The sequence below is a fragment of the Balearica regulorum genome, chromosome 1, assembly GCF_011004875.1.
Source record: "Balearica regulorum gibbericeps isolate bBalReg1 chromosome 1, bBalReg1.pri, whole genome shotgun sequence".
NCBI classification, from domain to species: Eukaryota; Metazoa; Chordata; class Aves; order Gruiformes; family Gruidae; genus Balearica; species Balearica regulorum.
The window spans coordinates 57,373,617-57,395,385 of record NC_046184.1 but is presented as its reverse complement, the minus strand read 5'-3'; the positions used below and the strand labels follow the sequence as shown (position 1 = coordinate 57,395,385).

The following is a 21,769-nucleotide window of genomic DNA, read 5'->3' as shown; positions in this document are numbered from 1 at the left end:
CCAAAGGTGTCAGATCACTGCTTGGGTGCAGAGCAAACCTATGCAGGGCAGCTGTCCCCCCGCAGAACCTGTGCACCGGGATGACAAATGGCCACGTCTGAGTCTACACCCGTCGTGTTAGTCTATCCCTGCTCTTTCTCAAATGTACTCCCATATTACGTCACTTCCTCGTCTCATTTTTCCCTTCCTCCTCCTCCACCTGCCTCCTGTGCCTGCTTCTTCCTCTCACTCCCACTATTTCCTTCCTTCCCCTTCTGCTTCTTCCCCCCTTCCTCCTGCTTCTTGAACCAATTCCAAATTGATATCAAGATGATGTTTTTCTGCTTTGTAGATCAGGGGTTGGGTGGGACATTGTTTCTTCAGCCATTCCTCCCATAGCACAACTGTTGGGTGTCCAGAGCAGCTTCCTGATCTACCTGTTTCTCCTTCTGTCCTCATATCATCTACAGTTCTGAAGGAGAGATTCTGCTGCTCCTAAAGGAAAACGCTTGCCAGGTTTTCACGTCTTTTGTGAAATGACAGCAAAGTGATGTTACAGGTCTAGCTCTGGTTGATGCCCTCATTCATTTCCCCTAATTCTTACTTGCTTCTAGAAAAAAAAAAAAAAGAAGATTTTGGTGGGTTTTATATGGGTTTTTTGACCCTTATTTCTAGAGCAGTGTCTTGCATGTCTCTACCTCTTTATCAAGCATACCTATAACCATTCCCTGGGCAAAACTCTAGTTATCTCCAAAGCAAGTAGGATTGTTTGATACATCCTACTGGTAATTTTAATGCAAATGCTTCCCTCCATATCATACATTTTGTATGATCTTCTCCCCAAGCAAATTCTCTGAGCCTCTTATGATAGGTCTTTACCAGGGAGGCCCAGAACATGGGAGCCCTCGTGGTGGAGTTTCCAGGCACCAATGCCATACAAACAGCAAACACCAGCACTAATAACTCTCATCAGTCTCTATACCAACCTGGAGCCTTGGGATCTCTCCTTTGCTTCCAAACCTCCCCCTGGGATATTAGACTTTATTAAAAATAAATAGTTACAAATTCAGTTTTACAGCTGATGGCAGCAGGGAGAAGAACGGAGGAGTTGAAAGGAGCAAGTTGAGGGTCTGCTGTCCAGTCAGGTCACTTGTCTTGTCATCCTGGCCACGCTATGCCAGGGAGCAGTCTGAGTGTGCAAGCACAGGGCCCTGCCTCCTCTGCCAGGCATCTCAGGAGAGGAGCAGGATGTGTTTTTCAAGAGGACTGGGAGAACTGGGTCTGAGTCCATGGAGCTGAGCTGCTTCTGGAGGTGACAGATGCCAAAAGCCAAGGAGAGTGCAGAGTAGGCTACGCAGAACGTCCTTGTCTCCTAGCTTGGCATTTGCAGTGGAAGAATATGGATTTCAGTTCTTGTTCTGTTTTATATACAAAGAGAGAGTCATGTGCAACAAGCAATAAACATGCAAGTAAACCCCTCCCTTGAGATCCTTCCCCACTCCCTCCAGGAGTCCTAAACATTCCCGTCCATCCTCATCTGGTCAGTGCTCGGGTATCGCTCCTCTCCTAGTGATGGTATTGACTCTTGACAGCCATGGCACCTACCCACGTCAAGAGGGAACAGAAAGTCTGCTGTTGCCTCAGTAGCAGAAATACTTGCTGCAGGTCCCAGTCTGTCCATTGAGGACACGGACTCCTGTCGCCTCTCCAGAGATGAGAAACCAGGCTTGCTGCTCTCCTGTCTCTGGGCAGGAAAGGGATCCTAGCACAAGCTGCGCACACTGGAAGAGCAGTGGATCCTCACTCCTCTTCCAGGCAGTATGACTTCACGGGAAAGGGAATATATCAGAGCAGCTCCAGGCCTTGATATAGTCAGGGGCTGAGAGGCAGTCACGGGAGGCATTTTTTGGTGGGCAAGGGACTTATCCAGCTACGTACAGGTGCAGAACAGAGGAGGACATGGTGGGCAACAGGTGTGGAACGGGGAGGCTGGAGGAGTTAGATGGCCGACTCCCTGCGGTATGAGATTGTATCTAGGGGCAGAGTTGCCTGGAGCCGCTCCAGGTCCAGGTGGCTTCCAAAATCCATCATCTGAATGACGCCTCCCTCTTCTTTAGTGCTGCCCCCTAACACCACACCCACCTCGTCATCATCTTCATCTTCGTCTTGGCTGACGAGAGCCAGCTCATTCTCATAGCAGAAGGCACTGGGAGGTGGGGGAGAAGGTAGGATAGTCATCTTGCTTTCTTGCAGCTCCCGGGCTGAGCAGCAAGGCGTGCCAGCTACCTCGTAGGTCTTGTGAAAGCGCGAATAATCCACTTTGTAGTGGTTCTTCTCCTCAAAGACAACTGGTTCAAAACGGTGACCCCAAAGGATTTCACTAGCGAGGTAAGAGCTTCGTGCCTGTGTGGTCATGGCTGTGGCTTCCACCATTCCCTCCAGGATAACAACAATCTCAAAGTTCTCCGTCTCCAACTCCTCCTTGCCAATCCCGTAGAGCGGGCTCTCCTCGTCAATCTCATGAACAATAATAATGGGTGAGACCAAAAATATACGATCGAGGCCCACATCATAGCCCACATTGAGGTCCCGCTGGTCCAGGGGGAGGTATTCCCCTTCCTCTGTCATGTAGGGCTTGATGAGCTGGGCTCGGACATGGGCCTCCACAATGTGGCTCCTCCTCAGGTTGCCCACCCGCCACATGAGGCACAGTTTGCCATCCCGCACAGAGATGACCGCATGGTGACTGAAGAGGAGGGTCTGGGCCCGCTTCTTGGGCCTTGCCATCTTGGCCATGATGGTGCCAATCATGAAGGAGTCAATAACACAGCCCACGATGGACTGGACCACAACTGCCATGATAGCCAGTGGGCACTCCTCAGTCACGCAACGGAAGCCGTACCCAATGGTTGTCTGTGTCTCCACTGAGAACAGAAAAGCCCCTAGGAAGCTGTTCACGTGCATGATGCAGGGTTTGAGGAGAGAGGGACTGCCTCCCACTGCCGGTGCATTGAGGTCACCATGGAAGAAAGCGATGCACCAGAAGAGGAAGCCAAAGAAGAGCCAGGAGACCAGGAAGGCGGCGGAGAAGATCATAAGCATGTACCGCCAGCGCGTGTCCACACAGGTGGTGAAGATGTCGGCCATGTAGCGCTGAGATTTGTTGCTCAGGTTAGCAAAGTAGACATTGCACTGGCCATTCTTCTTCACAAAGCGGTTGCGGTGCTTCCGCCGGGGGGCATGGCCCTTCCCATTCCGGCTGTGCCCATTCATGCTGCCCAGTGCAGAGACCTTGTGTCCATCCTCTTCAGTCGAGACGATGCTGTACCTGGAAGAGAAAAAACAGGCATTTCCAGCAGAAATACACGAAGAACAGCAGCAACCACCGAGACAGCGAGGGCGGGAGACATGTGGGTGGCTCACAGGGCTAAGATACCATGGTGTTGAATATCACAACAGCATATTTCTCTGGTTATTGCACCATGGTGCCACCCTGACCAAATTGGTGGAGCTCGGCTGCCATGTTCACCGAGTCTTGCTGCCAGGAGGTTGTATCTAGCAAAGCCTAGCAGGGCAGCAAAGCAGGAGAAGCTTGTAGCACTGCGATTCCTTCCAGCCTTTGCAGTGAGGAGGGACCCAAGGCTTTGAAACCTGACAGCAGCTGGGAGAGCCAGGAAACCTGGGAGCAAGCGCCCACGGTCTGGCCACATTTTGGCCCTGACATTATATAATGCTGTGAGTTTCTATTTTCTCCTCCGCTCTCCTCACTGATTTCATGGTGCGTCGGTGACAATGTTTATACACTTCCTGCGCTCAGGACAATTCTGTTGCCACAGCAACATGCGTGGCTCCCAGCATCCCGCATCCAAAGCCAAAGGTGTAATTTGGAGATCAACAGACAAAATGCTGGCAGATTTCCCTGGGAGAAGCTCCCCACACACTTTCTGGGAGACGTTTGCCCTTCCAGCTCCCCTCCCTCGCAGGAGGCACTGCTGCTGCCCCTTGTGTGCTGCTGGGTCTATGGTTGCAGATACTCCTTAAAGATGTGGTGGCAGAAGATGCTCTGACCAGTGAGGAAATCAAAGGAGTACACAGACCCACCAAGACAACTCTTCCCTCGTGACCACCAAGCCCTGGCTTCTCAGGACCTGTCGGGCTGTCAGTGCCTCCCTCCCACCCCATAGTGTTGACATGTCAGCTGGAGCCCTCCAGCATGGGCTTCGTGACCCTCGTCCTCCTCTTGTGGGAAGAAGGAGCAGGGGAAGCACGTGTGGCTGGAGCTGCGACTCCCGGGGAATCTTGGGGACAGGAGGCTTCTGCAGCACAGTTTGAATCTGTAATTTCTGATCTGGAACCATGCAGTGCTTTGCTTCTCCTCTGTAGCACTGCTCCCATGTATGGTGTGTCTTGGACTGGAGAAGGAGAGAGGAGCCATACCTTGGAGCAGAAAAGCCCCTGGCAGATAATTTGAGAAGAATATACCAAAAGGCAGACTGAAAGTAGGGCCTGAGGGGCCAGATGAGGAGGAACAGGCCACCCTGGCCAGCAGCAGTCCCTGAGAAGTGGGTTACTCACCGGTTGACTCGGACGCTGCCCATGGCTCGCTGTATCATCAGGTGTCAGGGGGCCGCGGGAGCTGGGAGCACACGGGATCTCATGCAGCAGCACTCACATGGGACCAGGCGGCTCTGGGTTTCACCTTTGGTGAGCTGGGGACCGTGCTGCCATTGTGATTGCTCCTGGGCATGTGCCTTGCAGAGAAGGATGAAGCAAAACCCAGTCAGAGCCTCCCTTGACAACACCCGTTCCAGTCCCGGAGCGGGGGGGCACAGGGCTCCCAACCTTTTGCTCAGGATGGGTTTGGAGGTGTCTGTCAGGCACCATGCTGCAGCCTGGCTCAGGCAGGTGAGGAGCTGATGGATGCAGACTGGGTTGCACAGCCCACAGCCCCCACACTCCCCAGCATCTACCACCAAGAAAGGTGCAAGGCCGTCCGGTCACCGCTCTCCAGATCAAGGGCACAACGGTTGAGCAGCTTGCAGGGCCCTTGCCCTGAGCCCTTATATTAATATCATAGCTTACACTAGGACAAGAGCTCAGCCAGGCTAAATACCTCACACACAAGGACTAATGAAGCACAGACATGCACTGCAGCCCTCAGGGATCCCCATCAGCCCAGCCTGACCCAGAGGGAATTTATTTCCAGGGGGTGCAGAACATTGCCCCCATTTCAAAGAGGAGAAGAAAAGTGATGGGTAGAGACAGAAAGGAGAACTGATGGAAAGGAAAGGCTTAGGGGTAGCCAAGGAGAAGCCAGTTAGAGCAAACAGACCTTGTGATGTGCCCTGTGTACAGCATCCAAGGAGCGGCTCAGCAGCAGAGCCCTGGGGAGGATGTCCAGGAGATGTTACGTCCCGACCCCGATCCTCCCTGAACTGAAGAACGGGGAAACCGAAGACTCAAGAGGAGACCTATCCCGCCTGCACAGAGCTGCTGGGAAGTGAAATACAGTGAGGGGGTAATGACTCACAGATTAGGAAGGGCTTTGTACACCCATGCTAATCCTGCACTGTAACCTTTGGATTACAGCAGCCAGTGTGGAGCGCAGGACACAGACACAGCCAGCTAGTTCGCTTTCCCCCAGCCTCACCGATGAGCAACCAGAGGTTGCCATATCTGGGACAAATCCAAGGATTTTGGGGTCAAATCCAAGGTTTAGAGTTGCTTGCAAGTAGTCATGCACAGACAGGAGAGATGAACAGCAAGCAATGTTGTCAGGGACAGAAAAGCTGGTGAGAACCATCCTGGTCTCATCATCAGTGATGATGAGTAAATGGCAGAATGGGGCTTCATGTGGCTAAGGGTGACCACTAGTTTTCCACAGTTAGGAGCACAGACTAGAAAGCAGCAAGTAATGATCTCCAGACATCACCTCTGATGTGCAAACACTGCCATTGTCATGTCTGGGATGAAGATTAACCAGTAGTATCTCCTCCAGAAACCAAGGTTACTTGAGGCAGTTTAAGCCCTGTGGCAACACAAACATGGTTGTTCAGACCAGGGATATTATAGGACCAGGAGAGGACAGCAACCTTGTAGTCCGCAACTCACCATATAGAGGTAAAAGTGAACCGCTGCCCAAAAAATTCCCACCAGGAAAAAAGCACTTTGGCACTGAACTCTGCCAGCACCCACCTCCTCACTGACCTACAGTGCCCAAGTCTTTAAGGAGGGTCAGTTTGGCCAGATAGGAGAAATTTTGTTGTGCAGCTGGGTAAACCTACAGCAGAAACTGGGGTTGGTACCTAAATTCACCAGAAATGTTGAGGGATGGCCAGCTGATGAAGCATCTTCATGCCCACAGATGGCCCCACTAAGATAAAGCTAAGACGTATCTTCAGTGATTACATGAGGAGTTTGGACTGCAGGGTCCCACAGGTCTTTAGGAGGTGACAAAGGTGGGCACTTTAGGTATACTCCTCTATGCCAGCTCCAGCCAGGAGAGGAAGGGCATCCTCTCCAAAGGTTGCCTTCCTTAAGCCAACCCGCATAAGCCAAGCTCATCCTTAGCCAGCACTGACACTGATACCGGAGGAAAGGCACTGCCACAGCTTGCATATGGATACTTCACAACTTCCCAAAGGTTTCTGACCACCACTACCACCCCTTTTCCCAGCTCCAGGAACAGGTGCACAGTTTCTAGAGACTTCGGATTTCTGGCCCAGGTGGTGGTCGGGTCCAAAAGAGGAGGAAGACCAAAGGAGCTTCTGCCCACTGCAACCATGTCTAGCAGCACCCAGATCTCTGCTCTCACCTTCCCCAGCTCACCGAGAAGGGGCAAAGGAAGCAGATGAAATGTAGGTACCTCAAGGGCTGTGCTCGTCTCCCATTCTGGCTGGTACAGCTGAGGGAAGGGATGGGTGCACTGTTTAGGAGCTCTGCATCCCATGCTGCTGTGCTTCCTCCTGGCTCCTACATGGGAGCTCAAGTCAGCCGGAGCTGCGGCACAGCCTCCAGCGCAGAGCCCACCACAGCTGGAGCTTGCAGCTCAGAGCCTGGGAAACGTTTGCTTCTGGCTCCGCAGTGCCAGAACAGAGCATCAGCAGCTAAAACCACATCACTACCTGCAATTTGTACTTAATCACAAGAAAAGTATTTCTATGAAGAATAAAGGCTAATGATTTGAACACACACATTCCAGCACATGAGAGCAAATGATTTTAGTATAGGCTGTAGTGGGAAACTGGTGGTCTTGGTGCATATACTCGTGCATAGGACCCACACAGAATTAACTTTATAGCTCTTTTTCTGCTTCAACTTCGGAAATCTTGCCAGTGGATTGAAGGACCTCAGCAACAAAGTGCAGGGACTCTGCTCCAGAGACAAGCTGTCTGATGGACCAGTTTGCACCCGTTATTATCTTGTGGAGGTTCTGCAAGGCGAAGTTTATGTTGTGCTTCACAGCTCCTAGGTCAGTCGTTTGGCCTGCTCTCAGGTTTTCGTTCTCCACCTTGGAGCTCTCCAGCTCTCCCTGGAGAATAAAGATCTCCTGCTTCAGCTTCTCCACGTTGCTTTCTGCCTCCAGAGCCCGCTGGGTCATTAGCTGGAGACTCCACTCCATCCGCTGGACAAAGGACTGTAGCTCTTGGGCTTCCCTCTCCTCTTTGGCCAGACTGGCCTTCAGCTGCCTCTCCAGCCTCTGCACCGTGCACGCCTGGCTCTCCAAGGAGCTCTGCATGCTCCTGACCACCCTCCTGAGCGTGGCATTCTCCTCCCTGAGCGTGTCATGGGTCAGATGCAGGGACGGGAGCTCCCTGTCCCCAATGGCCTCCTCGTGCAGCATGTGGGGCTCTGCTCCCTTGGTGCGCTCTGGGTACCCCAGATAAGGGTCACTGGCATGGGCCCATGTGGCAAAGGCATCCATCCCCAAGTGCTTGCCCGCGCTACACTGGAAAGAGTCATAGGAGCCGCATGGTGCCATACTGGCATTTCGGAGAACGTGAGACCTTTGATGCACAGGAAGGTGACGGGTCCAGCTGTGGTCCTCATCTTCGGACAAGCTGCCAAGCATTTCTGTGTCTTTGTAACATGGTTCCTGAAACTCCTGAGCTTCCTCCTCAAGCTCCAGTGCATGCTTGATCACCTTCTTGGCATATATTCTATTTTTCACTCCGTCGTCTTTCACCATGTAAGAGTGCCTGGGATTTAGGGAAAATGGGATGGGTTCCCCCAGATCCTCCACCTGACCGTCACCCGAGCTGTCATGGCTCTTGCATTGGGGTGGAGGACGTGTGGATTGGCAGGGGTAGCTGAATTCGTCATCGTTGTCATTGTCATCATCATCATCTTCCAAGCCTTGAAATTCTGGGCAGACCCTCTCCATTGTCCCAGAGATGCCAAGCAGCCATGACATTCTTCACGACACTTTGGGCTGCAGCAAGTGGAAGGATCAAAATTATCCTCCTGGAGCCCAGGTCACACAGGCAGGTGACACTGACAGGCAGTGCACCAGCTTCTGCAGCCTTGGTGATGCTCGTGGAGCAAGAGGCAGTCACCAAAATCCCTCCGTTTAGATCACCAGGGTGTTTGGGAGTGAGCGGAGGGGAGGACCAGGCATCTCTGTGTCTTTGCTACGGGGAGAACAGCAATCACCAAGGTCTGTGATGTCATCGTGTGACTCACTGCCTGCTGTGAGGTCATGACCGGGGGAGAGGAACCGATCAACTGCAAAAGTGCTTTTTTGGCAGCAAGAGGATGAGCCGGGTCCCCATGGCTGCAGAGCCAAGCCCAGCTCAGGGATGCTGCCAGTGGGCAGAGAGGAGCTCATGAAGCTGCCTGAGACCTCCAGCATGCGTTAGGGACAGGGACCGGCCAGACCCGGGCAGGCAGCATGGGGCAGAGGGGACAGCCATGGCCCGCAGGCTACCGCAGGTCAGCTGCGGGAGGGTGTGAGATGAGACCCAGAGATCTCAAGCGGCGAGATCAAGCCACTGGCATTTTGGTGCCAGGGCTCACCCTGGGCAGAGGCAGGAGACATCACCAGCGATTTGGCCAGAGGCATCGCACCAAGCTGGCCGGCCAGCGAGGGGTTCACGCCATGGTGCTGTCAATCTGATTCATCCCCCGCTGCCAGCTGGCGCAAGGAAGCGTTAGTAATACCGGGCGCCACAAACTCAGAGCGGCAAGAGCCAGGAGACGAACGAAAATAAACCCACTTACCGCTTCCACCCCAACATACCCCCACAGCGTGCGGGGACGCCATGGGAAAGACAGACAGGCAGGCAAGAAGCCCTGGGCTGGGGACTGCCATCACATTGGGCCAGCATTCACATTAACCCCCCAGAGATGCCACGCCAGGAGGTGATGTAGCCACCGTCCCTCCTCAGCAGCTGGTGGCCCAGGGCCATTGCGGACATTCCTGACTACAAAATGGGTGCCACCAGCTCGGCAAGGCCAGGGGCTAAACCAGGAGCCCAAACCCTATGCCAGCTCCTTTCAAATGGCTGTGAAAGGGTCCCATTGCTCCTTGGAAACCTGAAACACAAATGGGATGAAGGGGGAAGGCTCAGAGATGCCTCTGGCAAAAAGGAACGCCATTCCCATCCCAAACAGGCAGCCGCCTATTGCACAGACCAGGGGGAGGAAAGCCCGGCCAAGGACAGAGGTGCAAATCCTGGAGCATGCCCAAGGACCTTTCTTGGAGGTTTTCTGCCTCCTGGGATCCACATGTGCGCAGAAGAAGCTGGGGAGTCAGTGACAACTCCTGGGGAGTGGGATGAAACCCCACCAGCGGGTGCAGCATGGGACACCCTGGGAGATGCTAGGCAGGAGACTGCAGTTCTGAGAGATGGCTCTCCATCCCTCCTGTCCCCGGCATACATGAATACCCACGTATTTCACGGCCTGAGGAAGCCCCCCGGCACTTCAGGAAGCTGCTGTAGTGTGGGCATCGCAGCCCCTGTCTTGCAGCATTGAAGCTGTCAGCAAGGTGGGTCTCCAGGGGCCAACAGCCACCTCCTGCCCTGCAGCCTGGGCTGCCCTTCCCTCCTTCCCTTTCCCCCTCCTGTGCCCTAGATTGAGCGATGCTGGGGACACCACCGCCGTGCTGCAGTAATCCCTGCCTTCCTGGGTGATGTCGCGCTCCAGCGGCACAGGCCATTGCACCAGCCCGCGCTGCCACCGCAGCGCTGCTTTGATCCCGAGCAGATGCGTGGGGCCGGGCTGCTGCCATCGCTTTCCAAGGGATCTGCGGGCTAATAATAATGTCAGGGCGGGTGGTGCTGATGCAATGCCTCCATTGCTCCATCCCAATACACGGTGCAGTGCCTCGCACATCCCAGGCTTTCTCCAGCCCCTGCCAGAGCAGATCATATTTGACAATCCTTCCTTAAATTTGCAGTGGAAGAGTCTCATGAAACAGAACAGAAAAGTCCACGCCGAAGTACTCCCCCACTTCTCTTTTTATAACAACCATATCTGGTGCTCTGGGACGTACACCGTGAACGACGATGATGGAAAAATCCCAGAGTATTTTTACACTCTTAGTCTTTGCTTTATCTGGAGTCGTCTGGCAAATGCTTCCCTCCTGTCTGTGGTCAATACTGCAGCCGCTGGTTGTGCCGCACTTTGTGCCTTTATTCCTCTTACTGACTGGGTAGCACCGTCTGGTTTTGAGATCAGCATCCACAGACCCATCCTGCCGGCTCGGGCATGGTGACAACACAGCAGATGTCTTCTCACCTCTTGGGGAGTCAGGGTGGAAACACCCACAGCAGAGAGGGGACCCCTTTGGCTTTTTGCAGAGCAGACCCACGATATTTGGTTTGTCCTCTCCATCCTCTTTGTAACTCCATCTCGTATCCTCTTCCTCACAAATACTCCCGGGGTTCATGCCGGGGCTCAAAGGGCAGCTCGGTGCCGGGGGGCTGTCTCGCTGCAAGAGGCAGCGGCCAAGCTCTCGCTCCTCGGTGCTGGCAGGGCTGGGTGCTAGGCGCTGTACAAACACGCGCAAAGGCACAAGTCACCGTGCGGGAGAGTTTTACCATATTAAAAAGGCAAGTGACATATGGAAGGTGAGGGGAGGAAGCTGTAATCAACTCTATACCATTTTTATATACACACTTCTGCCTTTTCGTTCAATAATTATAAATAGATCGTGTAAGTGCCAACAGTCCCCATCTGCCCCGCAAGGCATGATCCGCTGACCAGTTTCTCTCTCCAAAAGAGGATTTTATTAATATGCCTCTGCCCAGTTTATATTTTGGGGTGGAGTGAGAGGGGGGGATTTTTCCCCCCCACCCCGTGAAGCCCTGGAGCCTGGGGATGGGTAATATGAAAACAAAACAAAATGATTTGAAGTTAAACCATCTCAGTGTGTGACTCAGAGCTATTCATAGCTCCCTGAAGCCAGCTGCAGCAACGGAGCCAGAAGGATTCTGCCCGTATTATTATTCCAATTACCATCTGAATTAAAAGTTTGAGCAGTGATCAACCCACATACTGACGGGAGGGGGAGAGAAGAAAGCGAGAGAGAAGGAGAGAAAGAGAGAGAAGGAGAAAACACAGATAAAAATGGGATCCACACAAAGGTCCCCAGGATGACAAAGTTGGGAAGAGGCACAGAAAGGTGACAGCATCACCTCCCGCCTGCTCCCACACCGCCCCGGCAATCCCTGCTCTGGCTGCACCGGCCGGGCAATGGTGCTGCAAGTGTGGCCGTCCATTCCCTGGAATCCCAGCTGAGAGGAGGGGGACCCCACAGCGGGGCTGGTGGGACTGGCATGGGCACTCACCCGCTCTCCTCAAGCCAAAATGGGGCTGGGGGGACAAGAGGCAGGGGCTGGGGGCGGCCAAGCAGGAGCGTTAAGAAGATGCTGCTGGGGCGGCCACTGAGGGCAAGTCCCCACTTTTTCTTGTTGAGTGAGGCAGGTGGGTGTTACTCTTTGTGGCTGGCATCACAGGGAAAATTAAATGCTCAGAAGGCCCCTGGCCTTCCCTGGCTGGTGGTCTTGGCCAAAAAGGAGCCGGGCTTTTGTGGCAGCCAGGGCTCAGACCGTGTCTCATCTGCTCCCAGGGAAATGCTGGGGTTGACGTCTGCCCCGGCAGCCGTCCTGCCAAAACCATGGACTAGATCCTGAAGGGTTGGTGCAAAACCCACAAAGCTAAAAAAACGAAGGTGCTGGGGTGTTCCCGAGGTCCCCATGTCCTGGGCAGCTGCGGTGTGCTCAAGTCGCCTCCTCCAGCTTCTCAGCACAACTACACCAGTGGAGAGGTCATCTCCCCTAACCCCCCCAGCCCAGGAGCTCCCTTCGCCGAGCATCCTGCCCTGCGGGAGCCTTGCCGAAAGGCTGTCCCCAGCAGCGTCCCTGCGCCTCAGCGTCTCTCCAGCATGGAGCCCCTCCTGAGCCCATGCCGGCCTGGCCAGGAGGGCTGCCTACATGTGGCCTCTCAATGGCTTTGGGCTAATTGGGACAAGGATCGTTATTGGTGCGCAGGAAAAGGGGGGTAAGGGTAGCCAACATCATCTGCCTGCCTGCTGCGGTTGCACTCCTGACAGGGCAGGGACTGTCTGCTGTTGCCTCTGCAAAGCACCGGCAAGGCAGGTGCCTGCAAATGGGATATCAACGATGATAACAACAGCGACAGCAGCAAAGGGCAAGCAATAGCCGGGGTGAAGCCTGCTCTGCACCGAACCCCCGACCGAGAGAGGCTGCAGCCGCGGCTCCGCGCTCAGCTGCTGCATGAGGGCTGAGTTCCCAGCCTGGCCTGGCTGCTCAGTGCTAACCCATCAGCGATAGGGAAAAAAAAAATAATCGCCCCCCAAAAGCCTTGTTGCTACTCTAACAAGGAGCTCAGCAGAGCCATCAGCCTCCTGAGGTGGTCCCAACTTCTCCCCTTTCAGTCATGCCTGCTGGGCTGCACAAACAGCCGAGGGAGCATCCCAGGTAAGCTGCAAAACTGCACTCCCGCAGAGAGCGGATCGGCTATTTTGCTACAAGCCTGCTGACTGCAGCTTGACCAGTTAAACAAATGCACCTGAAAGACATCAAGCCTAAGCGCTTCCCAGTGCCTGCGGTATGGAGGACCATCGTTCCCCCCTCCCACCTGCCCCCTGGCTCCCCGACATGGCGGGAGCTGCCAGCGTGGACAGGCTCGGGTGGAGGGGGACAGCGGTGCGAAGCGGGACACGCAGCTGAATTTGCACGCTGCTATGCCTGCAATATCCCCCCCGCCGCCATCACTACAGGTTGCTGTCGTACCCCTGCTCCTCCGGGCTGCGATGCTCGCTCCCGCTGGCGCCCTGCCTGCTCACCTGCCTCTGGCCCGCCGGCACTCGGTGCTGCCCTCAGCGTCTGCCTGGTTGCCTCCACCCAGACACGAGGCTCTTTCTTGGTGGTGGGAGCGATGGGGACAGGAGAGGAGAGGACTTCTGGGACCGCTGGGTCTAGTCCTGTGGCAGGCGCCGCCTCTTCGTAATGCCATCGAGCTTTTCAGAGGGATGCAGCGCCTGCCTGTCCAGCCTGTGGGATCCCCGGTGCCCTTCAGCCACTGCGCTCACCGTGCTCCTGGCAGGACCAATCTATACAGTTCTCATGGGGCTCCAGGGCTGCTTTACCCTCCTCTGTAGCGGAGTCACTTTTGACATCCTCTTTCTATAAGTCTCTTTTCAGCTGGCCCCTCTGCGTGGGTGCCTAAGCAGGCTGCCAGCAAATGCCATGGCCCGGAGCAGGAAAGGAGCAGGCAAGAAGAGAGGGGAGAGCAAAGATGAAGGCAGGGGAAGGGAGAACAGGCAGCAGAGAGGCAGACGGGACGAGGCCGACAGCTCATTGCACCAGTGCCGCTGGCGGGGGAGGGAGGCAATGAGGTGAGGAGGGAGGCAGGAGAGGTGTCAGGGTCTTTTCTCCAAACCTTTTGCAGGGTACAGAGTGGGGGACGCTGCCTCCCTCGTTTTCCAACAGCACTAGGCTCCCTCTGAAGCATTTCGGGAGAAATGTTGCCATAGAAATAAACCAGCCGTCCAGATTGCGAGGGGCAGGCCCGCCACCATGGTGGCAGGGGCTGGCGCTGGCGCAGGCAGAGTGGCAGCAGGAGTCCCTGGCCGGTGGTGTGGGGCAGAGGATACCATGTCCTCCATCCTCTGCTCCCGCCCTCTCCGGTGAGAGCGGCAGTGGTGCTGCCGTGCCAGTGTGGCTGGTGCCAGCCCCGGGCGGCATCTCCTCCCCAAATGCACCGGTGAATGCTGAAACCAGCCCTGCAGGCACGCTGCCTGCCACCCGGCTCCTGAGAGGACGGGCATGGAGGTGCACGGACGGCTCTTTGGAGCAGCTGGGACAGAATCACACTGGCTCCCGTCCTTCATCTGCCCGGGCCACGGCAACAGCATCACAGCTGGAGAACAAGCCTGAGAGGTCTGAGGGTGAGAACCAGCTCAAAAACAGCCCCTGCCCCTCCTGAGCCCCCCACTGCCAGAGCATCAGCATCTCTCCTGAGGAAGGGGCTTCAAGACCAACCATCCCCAGTAAAGCCACCTTGTTTGGGGAGGAAAACCAGTGCTGTTGCCTCTGGGGGCTCCATGTGAGGCCCCTCCACCCTGGTAAAGCCGTCAAGGAACATGAATTTAGCCCGATGGGGTTTCCCAGCACTGCGAGGCAAGCGCAGACGGCTTCACTCGGTCCTTACCATTCACAGAAAAAGGAGCACCAGCGGGAGGCTGGGGAGCCGCGCGTGTGAGTAAGGGATCGATCGCTAAGACACGAGCATCCATCTATTGATCCTCGGCCGCGCTGTCGGGTTAAGCCAACCCAGTGCAATAACGAGACAGGACAGTGGGAACTTGCTGAGGGCAGATTGCCATTAACTGCTCCGCTCTGCGTCTGCACTGATGTCAGCGCGCAGCAGGGACAGGTATCCATCACCGTGTCCTCCTCCCCCTTGCTGGCACCCTACCCCCAGTGATACGAACACAGCTGCTCCCGGGGTGGTGGCCAGCAGCTGAGCTCGGGGTGGCCAAATGGCTGGAGGGGCCAGCAGGGACCCATCCTGACAGCTAACTCCGTCTTTCCCTGGCCACCTCCTCACTTCCTGGCTTTCCTTGCGAACTATGGCAGGGGGTTGCGAGGGGCAAGGGCCACTGCCAGCCCCAAACCAGCGCAGCATGGCATGGCGCTCAGTCTTGGCACCCAAGGAAGGGGAGAGATGGAAGAGGACAAAGGTGGAGGAGAGGGAGCTCCACTTCCCTCCGGATCAGCCCTCTCCAGCTCATCCTGTCTGTTGTCAACCTCAGCATCCCTCCTCTTCCTTGCCATCCCCTGTCCCCACCAGGCTCACGTTTCCCTCCTCAGGCACATATTCCCCCTATACTTATTATTATTGTCAGTGGCTACAAACAGGGGTGGCCACGTGCCGGGGTGACTCAGGCATCTGTGGGCGCCACTTCCGATGGCAAATGGAGAGGGGGCACGTCCCCACATCTTAGGCGAGATGTGCTCCCCGCGCACCCCCCCGTCCCCTCCTGGGCTCCAGATGACCCCAGGCCCTGGGTCCATCTCCACACCTCCCACCTCCCATGGTCACCTTCCTCCCGAGAAGCCGAGGAGGGCATGGAGCAGGGGTTGAGGGTAGTCTTGGAGCCATGTCACCTCCGCCACGCATCCCCCGCGTGCGCTGTCACCATCTGCCCTTCACTGTGCACCCCTCAGCGGGGGCGAAGGAAGGAAGGGGTGAAGAGAGAGGCCCTGGAGCCACCGTTCGCTTTGCCATGGATGGAGCTAGGGCTGGGTGGTGGGGACAGGAGACTAGGCTCTTGGCAGAGGGATTCGGTTGTCTCCAGGTGATTTGCCCAGGAGAGAGGGCATCGGGAGCTGAAGGTGGCACCAGGGATGTTGGAGGTGCCATGCAAACCTGCCTGCCGGCTCCTACCCTGGCAGGGACACTGGCCTTGCCAACGAGGAGCAAGGGCAGAGTTTCTCCTGAGCTCCTTCACCCACATCCAGTATCCAGAAGACCCTTTGCACTCTGCCTGTCTGGAGGATGTTGGCCCATCACCAGCAGGATCAGCCATTCTGGGACTAGAAGAGCTTGAAGGCAAGGGAGAGGGGGGCAGGTCTGGAACCTGAAAAGCTCCACAGGCAGCAGGAAAGCCAACACGGCCGCTTCGGCCCCGGTCACACCCCAGTGCTTGGAGAATGGGTGTTCAGCTCCATTCTTCTCCAGGCTGCCTTAGGGAACCGGCCAGAACCATTGCCCACGCAGAGCAGGAGAAATGAACAGTGAGCAAGACCCAGCCGAGGGCGAGAAGGCTCTAAGAAAACACGGGGAGCCGAAAAAATGAAGAAGTTACCTGCAAAGTGACCTGCAAAGTCATGGCAGCGAGGGTAGGGGAGGGAAGTTGGGGAGGTTTACAGGCAGGTACCCATCCCTGCCCCTTGGCCCGCAGCCGCCCCGGTAGCCGTATGTGCATACGCCGCGCACACAGGCAACTTTATTATTCACTGGCACGCTCACATGAAGCCACGCATCTCTCCCTAAGTTATATTTATAGCTGTTCCTTAGAGCGAGCGCAGATGAAACAATACATTATTTTCCTAAGGCAAAAAAAAACCCTTCCCGGTCTCATGCCGGTGAGGGGAGCAGCGCGCCCCGGCACCGCCTCTTACCCGGGTCCTGCCGAGGGCTGCCGCCTGCTCCAGCCGTGCCGAGCCAACATCAGAGGAAGAGGAAAGCGGCCGGTTTCTCCATCTCACCATGAAACGTCTCAGCCAGACCGGAGGAATCGGGGAGGTCTCTCTGCAGCCCTCGCTCGCCTCTGGCTTGGGGTTTTCCCCCCCGCCCCCGAGGAGCTACTTCTCTGCCGCGACCTGCTCCTCTCCTAACTCTGTCCTGCCCACGCCAGCGCTCTCCTCCTGCCTCTGCCTCTCCTCAGCATTTTTCGCTCCCGGGAGTGTCCATCCCACGGAACGCTGATGCGCCTTCGTGGCTCGGCGACGGGTTCAGATCTCCCCCTCCTGCCTGGCTCCCTCCTTCCCTGTCGTTATTTGCCCATGCCCCTCGCTGTCCCCCTGCTTTGGTCCCCAAATCCCCCCTTTCCCTTCCACTCTTCCTCCCTTTGCGCTCCGCTCCCTTTCCCTGGCTGCCTCTCCCCCTCGCTGATTGCTATGCAGTCTGTAGCTGAGAAGTCAGTAACTCTGTGGTAGGATCCAGCAGCTTTCCGCTACTTTAGCCCATCCTCGTGTGTGAGCTCAGAGCCACGGAGGCACCGCTGCGGAGCTGCCATGGGGGAGACGCGAGCGCAACCATCGGCAGCGAGAAGGGGACGGCGGGGCCGCTGGATGCCCCAGGGAGGTGAATCCTCCCGCCGGGCTGGCACAAGGGGGTGAAATATCCACTGTCAGGGTTTTTTTTCCCACCTGGATTTGGGGTGCTGGGCTGACACCTTGCCCTGAGGAAGGACCAGGCTCTCTCGGCTCGTGCAGAGCATTGGCCGCGGGGCATCACCTCTCCGCATCCACAGCCCGGCCTCCCCACCCTGCAGTGCTGGGGCTGTCCTGCGATGCCAGGGACAGGAGCACAGGGAAGGAGGGACCTGACCTTGGGGCTCCAGGGTGGTGCATGGCCACCCTGCTGGGAAACCTGACCCGGAAACCTCTGCTGGGTCTCCATGGTCGGCAGCATCTCAGGGGCTTTGAAGAGGTCACTTCTTGGTGGCAAGGCGAGGGGCCAGGGGACCCTGTGGCAGCGAAGCCACCCCTTTCATGCAGGAGGGAAGCCTGACCCCCTGAAGAGACCCCTGACCCCGCAGGCAGTGGCTGTAGCACAGGCTCCCGGGGAGAGCCCTGCACCAGGCCAGCAGGGTCCATCAGCATGCTTTCCATCTCGGTGTCTCATCTGCCATCTCCAGCATTAAGGCCTCTGCTGGATAGTCAAAAAAGATCAAAAACCCCACTTTTTGAGTGCCCTCTGGGTCTCAATGCTGCAGCAATCATGACCCTCCCTCCCAAAATCATCCCAAGATCCCCCGGCACATGGATGCCCCCTCGCACAACATGCTGCAGGGACGGCCGTTCCCCACCAGCATCAGTGAGCACTGCTGCAGCGAGCGCAGCCCCCTCTCACCTGGCAAACCCACCCCAGGGGGAGCAGAGGGTATTTTTAGCAGCTCTCTGCACAGATAAGCAGCTGCAAATGGGGAGCACGGCAGCCTCCTGCACCAGCCGCCTTGCCCCAGCCCAACCACAGCTGCTCCCCACTGTTCAACCCGGGGGTCCTGGGGAGCTGCGGCACCCGGATGGAGCAGGGCCAGCCTCCTCCCTCCATCCCCTCTGCAGCCATCTGTACGGCGACCTGTTCACATTCAGCTGGGGACTTGCTTTCCCAAAAGACCCATCCCCAGGGTCTGTGGGGCTGCATCCCAAGAGCTACTGTCTGGGAGCTGCACAGGTACCCGGCCAGAAAGTGTACCGGCCCTCTGGCACCTCAACAAACCTTTCCTCTCTGTGCAGTAAAGGGATGAAGATGCTGCTGAGACATCTTGCTCCTTCCTGGGGTGGGCGAAGCCACCAGGCACCCATGTGCCCCTGCAGCCCCCTTGGCTTCAGGTTGGCTTTCACCCTCTCTGCCTTTCGCTCCTCATCACCGTCTCCCCCCAGACCTCACCGCATTTCCCTCCTCCTGGGCAGCAAGAGGACGAATAACTGCACCTTGTGCACGGCACGGCACCCTGGCGTAGCCAAGAGGCAGCCAGCACAGCCGGGGCCATCAGGAGGGACATGGAGGTGTTGCATCAAGGATGCCACCAGCCCCTCACTGTCCTTGTACCCCTGGGGTGCCATGACCTGGCCGCCCCAGGCCCGCCGGCCCTGGCAGCGGGGTGGCTCACACTCGCCACCCCCGCCCGTCTCCACCGGCACGGTCTTTAATAAGAAGCATGGAATATTTTAGCACCTATGGAAAAGCCACCACAGACGGTGGTGGCAGCCGTTGCCAGGGAGACGCTCCCAAAAATAGCCCCACTCCGCCAACCTTTCCCGATGCTGCTGTGGGGATGGGGGAGGCAGAGGGATGGAGGGATGGAAGGGTGGGGTTATGGATGGAGGGATGGAGGAAAGGAGAGAAAGAAGGATGGAGAGATGGATGGAGGAATGTTTGGAGGGATGGATAGAGGGGTGGATGGAAGGATGGCTGGAGAGGGATGTAGGGGGAAGCAGGAGGTCCTGGGAAGGTGAGCAAGTGCTGCCTGACCTCTCTCCTCCCTGGGGATGAAGACAAGTGCAACCTCCATGCCAGTAGCCCCTGCTTGGGCACATAAGGTCCCACTTTCCCGCAACACCAGCTAAGCCAGCATGAGCCCTCGAGCCCTCTCTGCCCTGGGCGGGTCTGACTTTGAGTGCTTAAACCAGACAACACAGTTTTGGACTCCTTAGCACCTGCCTGGCTCCCTCTGCCATCCTCCTCCGACCGTCCCATCTCTGCCCCAGTGCTCCAGGACTGCCCCGGCCGAGCTGTCCCGTCACAGGGGCAGAGGTGATGAGAGATGGAGGTGACCTATGGTGTTCAACCCCACCATGTTCCCCCTCCTCTCTGGGCATGACGAGTCACTTTCCACTCTGGTCCACTCTGGGATGAATCTTGGGGGTCAGGATGCGGCCTGAGCCACAGCCTGCAGCAGAAATGGAGGGGGAGTCCCAGCCAAGCACCTCCGAGGGCAAAAGCACAGAAGCCTTCCTGCTTTCAGGAAACTATTGCTTTAGTGAGAAGGAAACCCCCTTCTCCCATCTTTTCGCACCATTGCCATCACCTTGCAGGACAGGCAGAGGTGGGGAAGAGCCCTCAACAGAGCTGCTGCCGCATGGCCCAGGGGCTCTGCAGGAGAAGGAGTCTTCCAGACCAGCAAAGGCAGAGAGTGAAACCCAAAAATAGAACTAAAGGGAGGAGGGGGGAAAGAAAAAGAAACCCAACAACCCCAAATTCCCGTTTTTAATGCCAAATCCCAGCTCGCTCGCCTCCCTGTCACCCTGGCGACATTCCTTGCAGTCACCATGGAAACGGGAGGCATGGAGAGAGCATCACCGTGTGGGGCGGTGGCAGCGCCCGGCATTATTTCGGGAGGCAGGGAGACACCCGGTGCAAGGCGTTTCGTGTTGCGGCAGGGAGGGAGGGAGGAGGAAAGGTTTATTTTTACTTGCTCCCACTTTGTGTGCCAGTTTTTCCTTCTCTAAGCGTCCGGGTGCCCCTCGCCCTCCCGGCAGCCTTGCCAGGGCCCTGCTTCATGCCACATGGGGATGTCCAATGGGGAGACCCCAGCCCCACCACCATGTCCAAGCTGGGTGAGCTGGGCTGGGCTGCTCTGGTGAGGTCCCTCTCATGGTCACCTCACACGGTGGTTCCTGGTACCACAGCAGGAGATAACGCCGTGGCTTGGGGCCAATTAGCTCTTCTTGGGAATGCACAAGATGAAGAGAATAAACCTTTGCCACGCACAATGGTCTTACCCCTCTGCAGGCGGCTTCTTTCCCTGGGTGGGACAAGAAGCTGTGAAGGGGAGCAGAGGGACCAAAGGATGACTTGGAAGGGGATCTGCTGGCATAAAGGACCTTAAACCTGTTCCCCCAAAATCTCCCATCCCTGCTCCACGTCTCAAACCTCTCTCTGCCCACCTGCAAAAGGACCTCAGACACCTGGGACCAGCTGGGCCACCGGGGCTGGGGCTTGGCTTTCACCAGCACCCGCGTGGCCTTGCAGAGCCCTGCTGAAACCCCACGCGACTCCGTTCCGGCAGCTGGAAACCAAATTTCAGCCAGTCCCTACCCTGTCGCTCCTTTGCCAACGCTATCCTTTGGTCTCTCCTCTCCCACCTCCCCAACCTCTGCCTCTGTGCCATCAGGGGCAGGCAGGGCCCTCCCCGGTTTCCCAGGGCCGAGGGGGTGTTTTCCAGCCCGGCCTGGGAATGTGGTTGGAAAAGCCCGGTGCGGCAGGTGCTGGAGTGGCAGAGAGGGAAAACACGGCAGCCAGCCTAATGGGCAGAGAGAAAATATATGCAAATGTATTCAGAAAGGAATCCGGTGATGCTAATAGACTTGTTAGTCCTCTCAGTAAGCACCGGGAATAATATTTTTATGCTTTAATCATTAAGGATTTTACTCCAAGCGAGCCCATCAGGATGTGCCGACGGAGGGAGAGGCAGAGGGGAACGGCCGCGGGTGAGGCTGGGGACCCGGAGGGACGGGGAGGCCGCAGCCACAGCTGGCCCCGGGACAGGAGCAGGCAGGGTCATGCAACCCTGGAGTAACCAAATTAGACCCAAGGCCAGACATGATTTGTTTGGGGATGAGGTGATAAACTGAGACGTCCATTTGGTTGTATTAAAGTAGCTTTATATTAGTGATTAGATAATGACTGCCTAATGCTCCCGTCTCGATGCGGAGGTCTGCTCACGCTGCCGTGAGACCTCCCTGTGTAACCGCGGCTGCAAGGACAAGACTTATCCCAACCAGGCTGGTCAGCCAGGGCTGTTTCTGAATATCTGAAAACTTTATAACCATCACTACTAAGTTCCTTTCTGTAAAACCTATAAAAACCAGCAGTACCTACGTGCTGCTTTCATGTTTGTAATCCACTTCCAGGAATCCAAGGTTAATATTTTCAGCAAAGTTTGTTTCAAACCAGCCCTTGGTAGGATCTTTTTTCTTTCCTCCGGGGCTGGGCTCTGCACCACTCCAGACAGAACACCCGTGATGGTGGGGGCGGCTGGTGGGGGGCTGCCGGGGAATGGTTGTGCATGACCCGCTGCGGAAGT

The 21,769-nt window shown here is 56.4% G+C and overlaps 3 protein-coding genes across 5 annotated transcripts in view; 1 reads left to right on the top strand and 2 right to left on the bottom strand.

Moving 5' to 3' along the window:
- The window catches only part of TOMM22 (translocase of outer mitochondrial membrane 22), a 114,916-nt gene that overhangs the window by 23,849 nt on the left and 69,298 nt on the right, over positions 1 to 21,769 (top strand). The window lies entirely within an intron of this gene.
- KCNJ4 (potassium inwardly rectifying channel subfamily J member 4) lies at positions 971 to 17,159 on the bottom strand. Of its 3 annotated transcripts, none has more exons than XM_075752555.1 (3): positions 16,635 to 17,159; positions 4,555 to 4,730; positions 971 to 3,307 (listed from the first exon to the last, which is right to left on the bottom strand). In XM_075752555.1, exons 2-3 carry the CDS (start codon positions 4,590 to 4,592, stop codon positions 1,978 to 1,980), a joined length of 1,368 nt encoding a protein of 455 aa, XP_075608670.1. In that variant the 5' UTR covers positions 4,593 to 4,730; positions 16,635 to 17,159; the 3' UTR covers positions 971 to 1,977. The 3 variants fall into 3 exon arrangements, with proteins under 3 accessions (XP_075608670.1, XP_075608660.1, XP_075608654.1); XM_075752545.1 differs by lacking the exon at positions 16,635 to 17,159 and adding an exon at positions 13,292 to 13,411; XM_075752539.1 differs by lacking the exon at positions 4,555 to 4,730 and having other exon boundaries at positions 16,635 to 16,999.
- Positions 7,274 to 8,392, bottom strand: LOC104641167 (endosome-associated-trafficking regulator 1). The gene has a single exon (XM_010309727.2). The coding sequence runs from the start codon at positions 8,390 to 8,392 to the stop codon at positions 7,274 to 7,276; it is 1,119 nt and encodes a 372-aa protein (XP_010308029.2).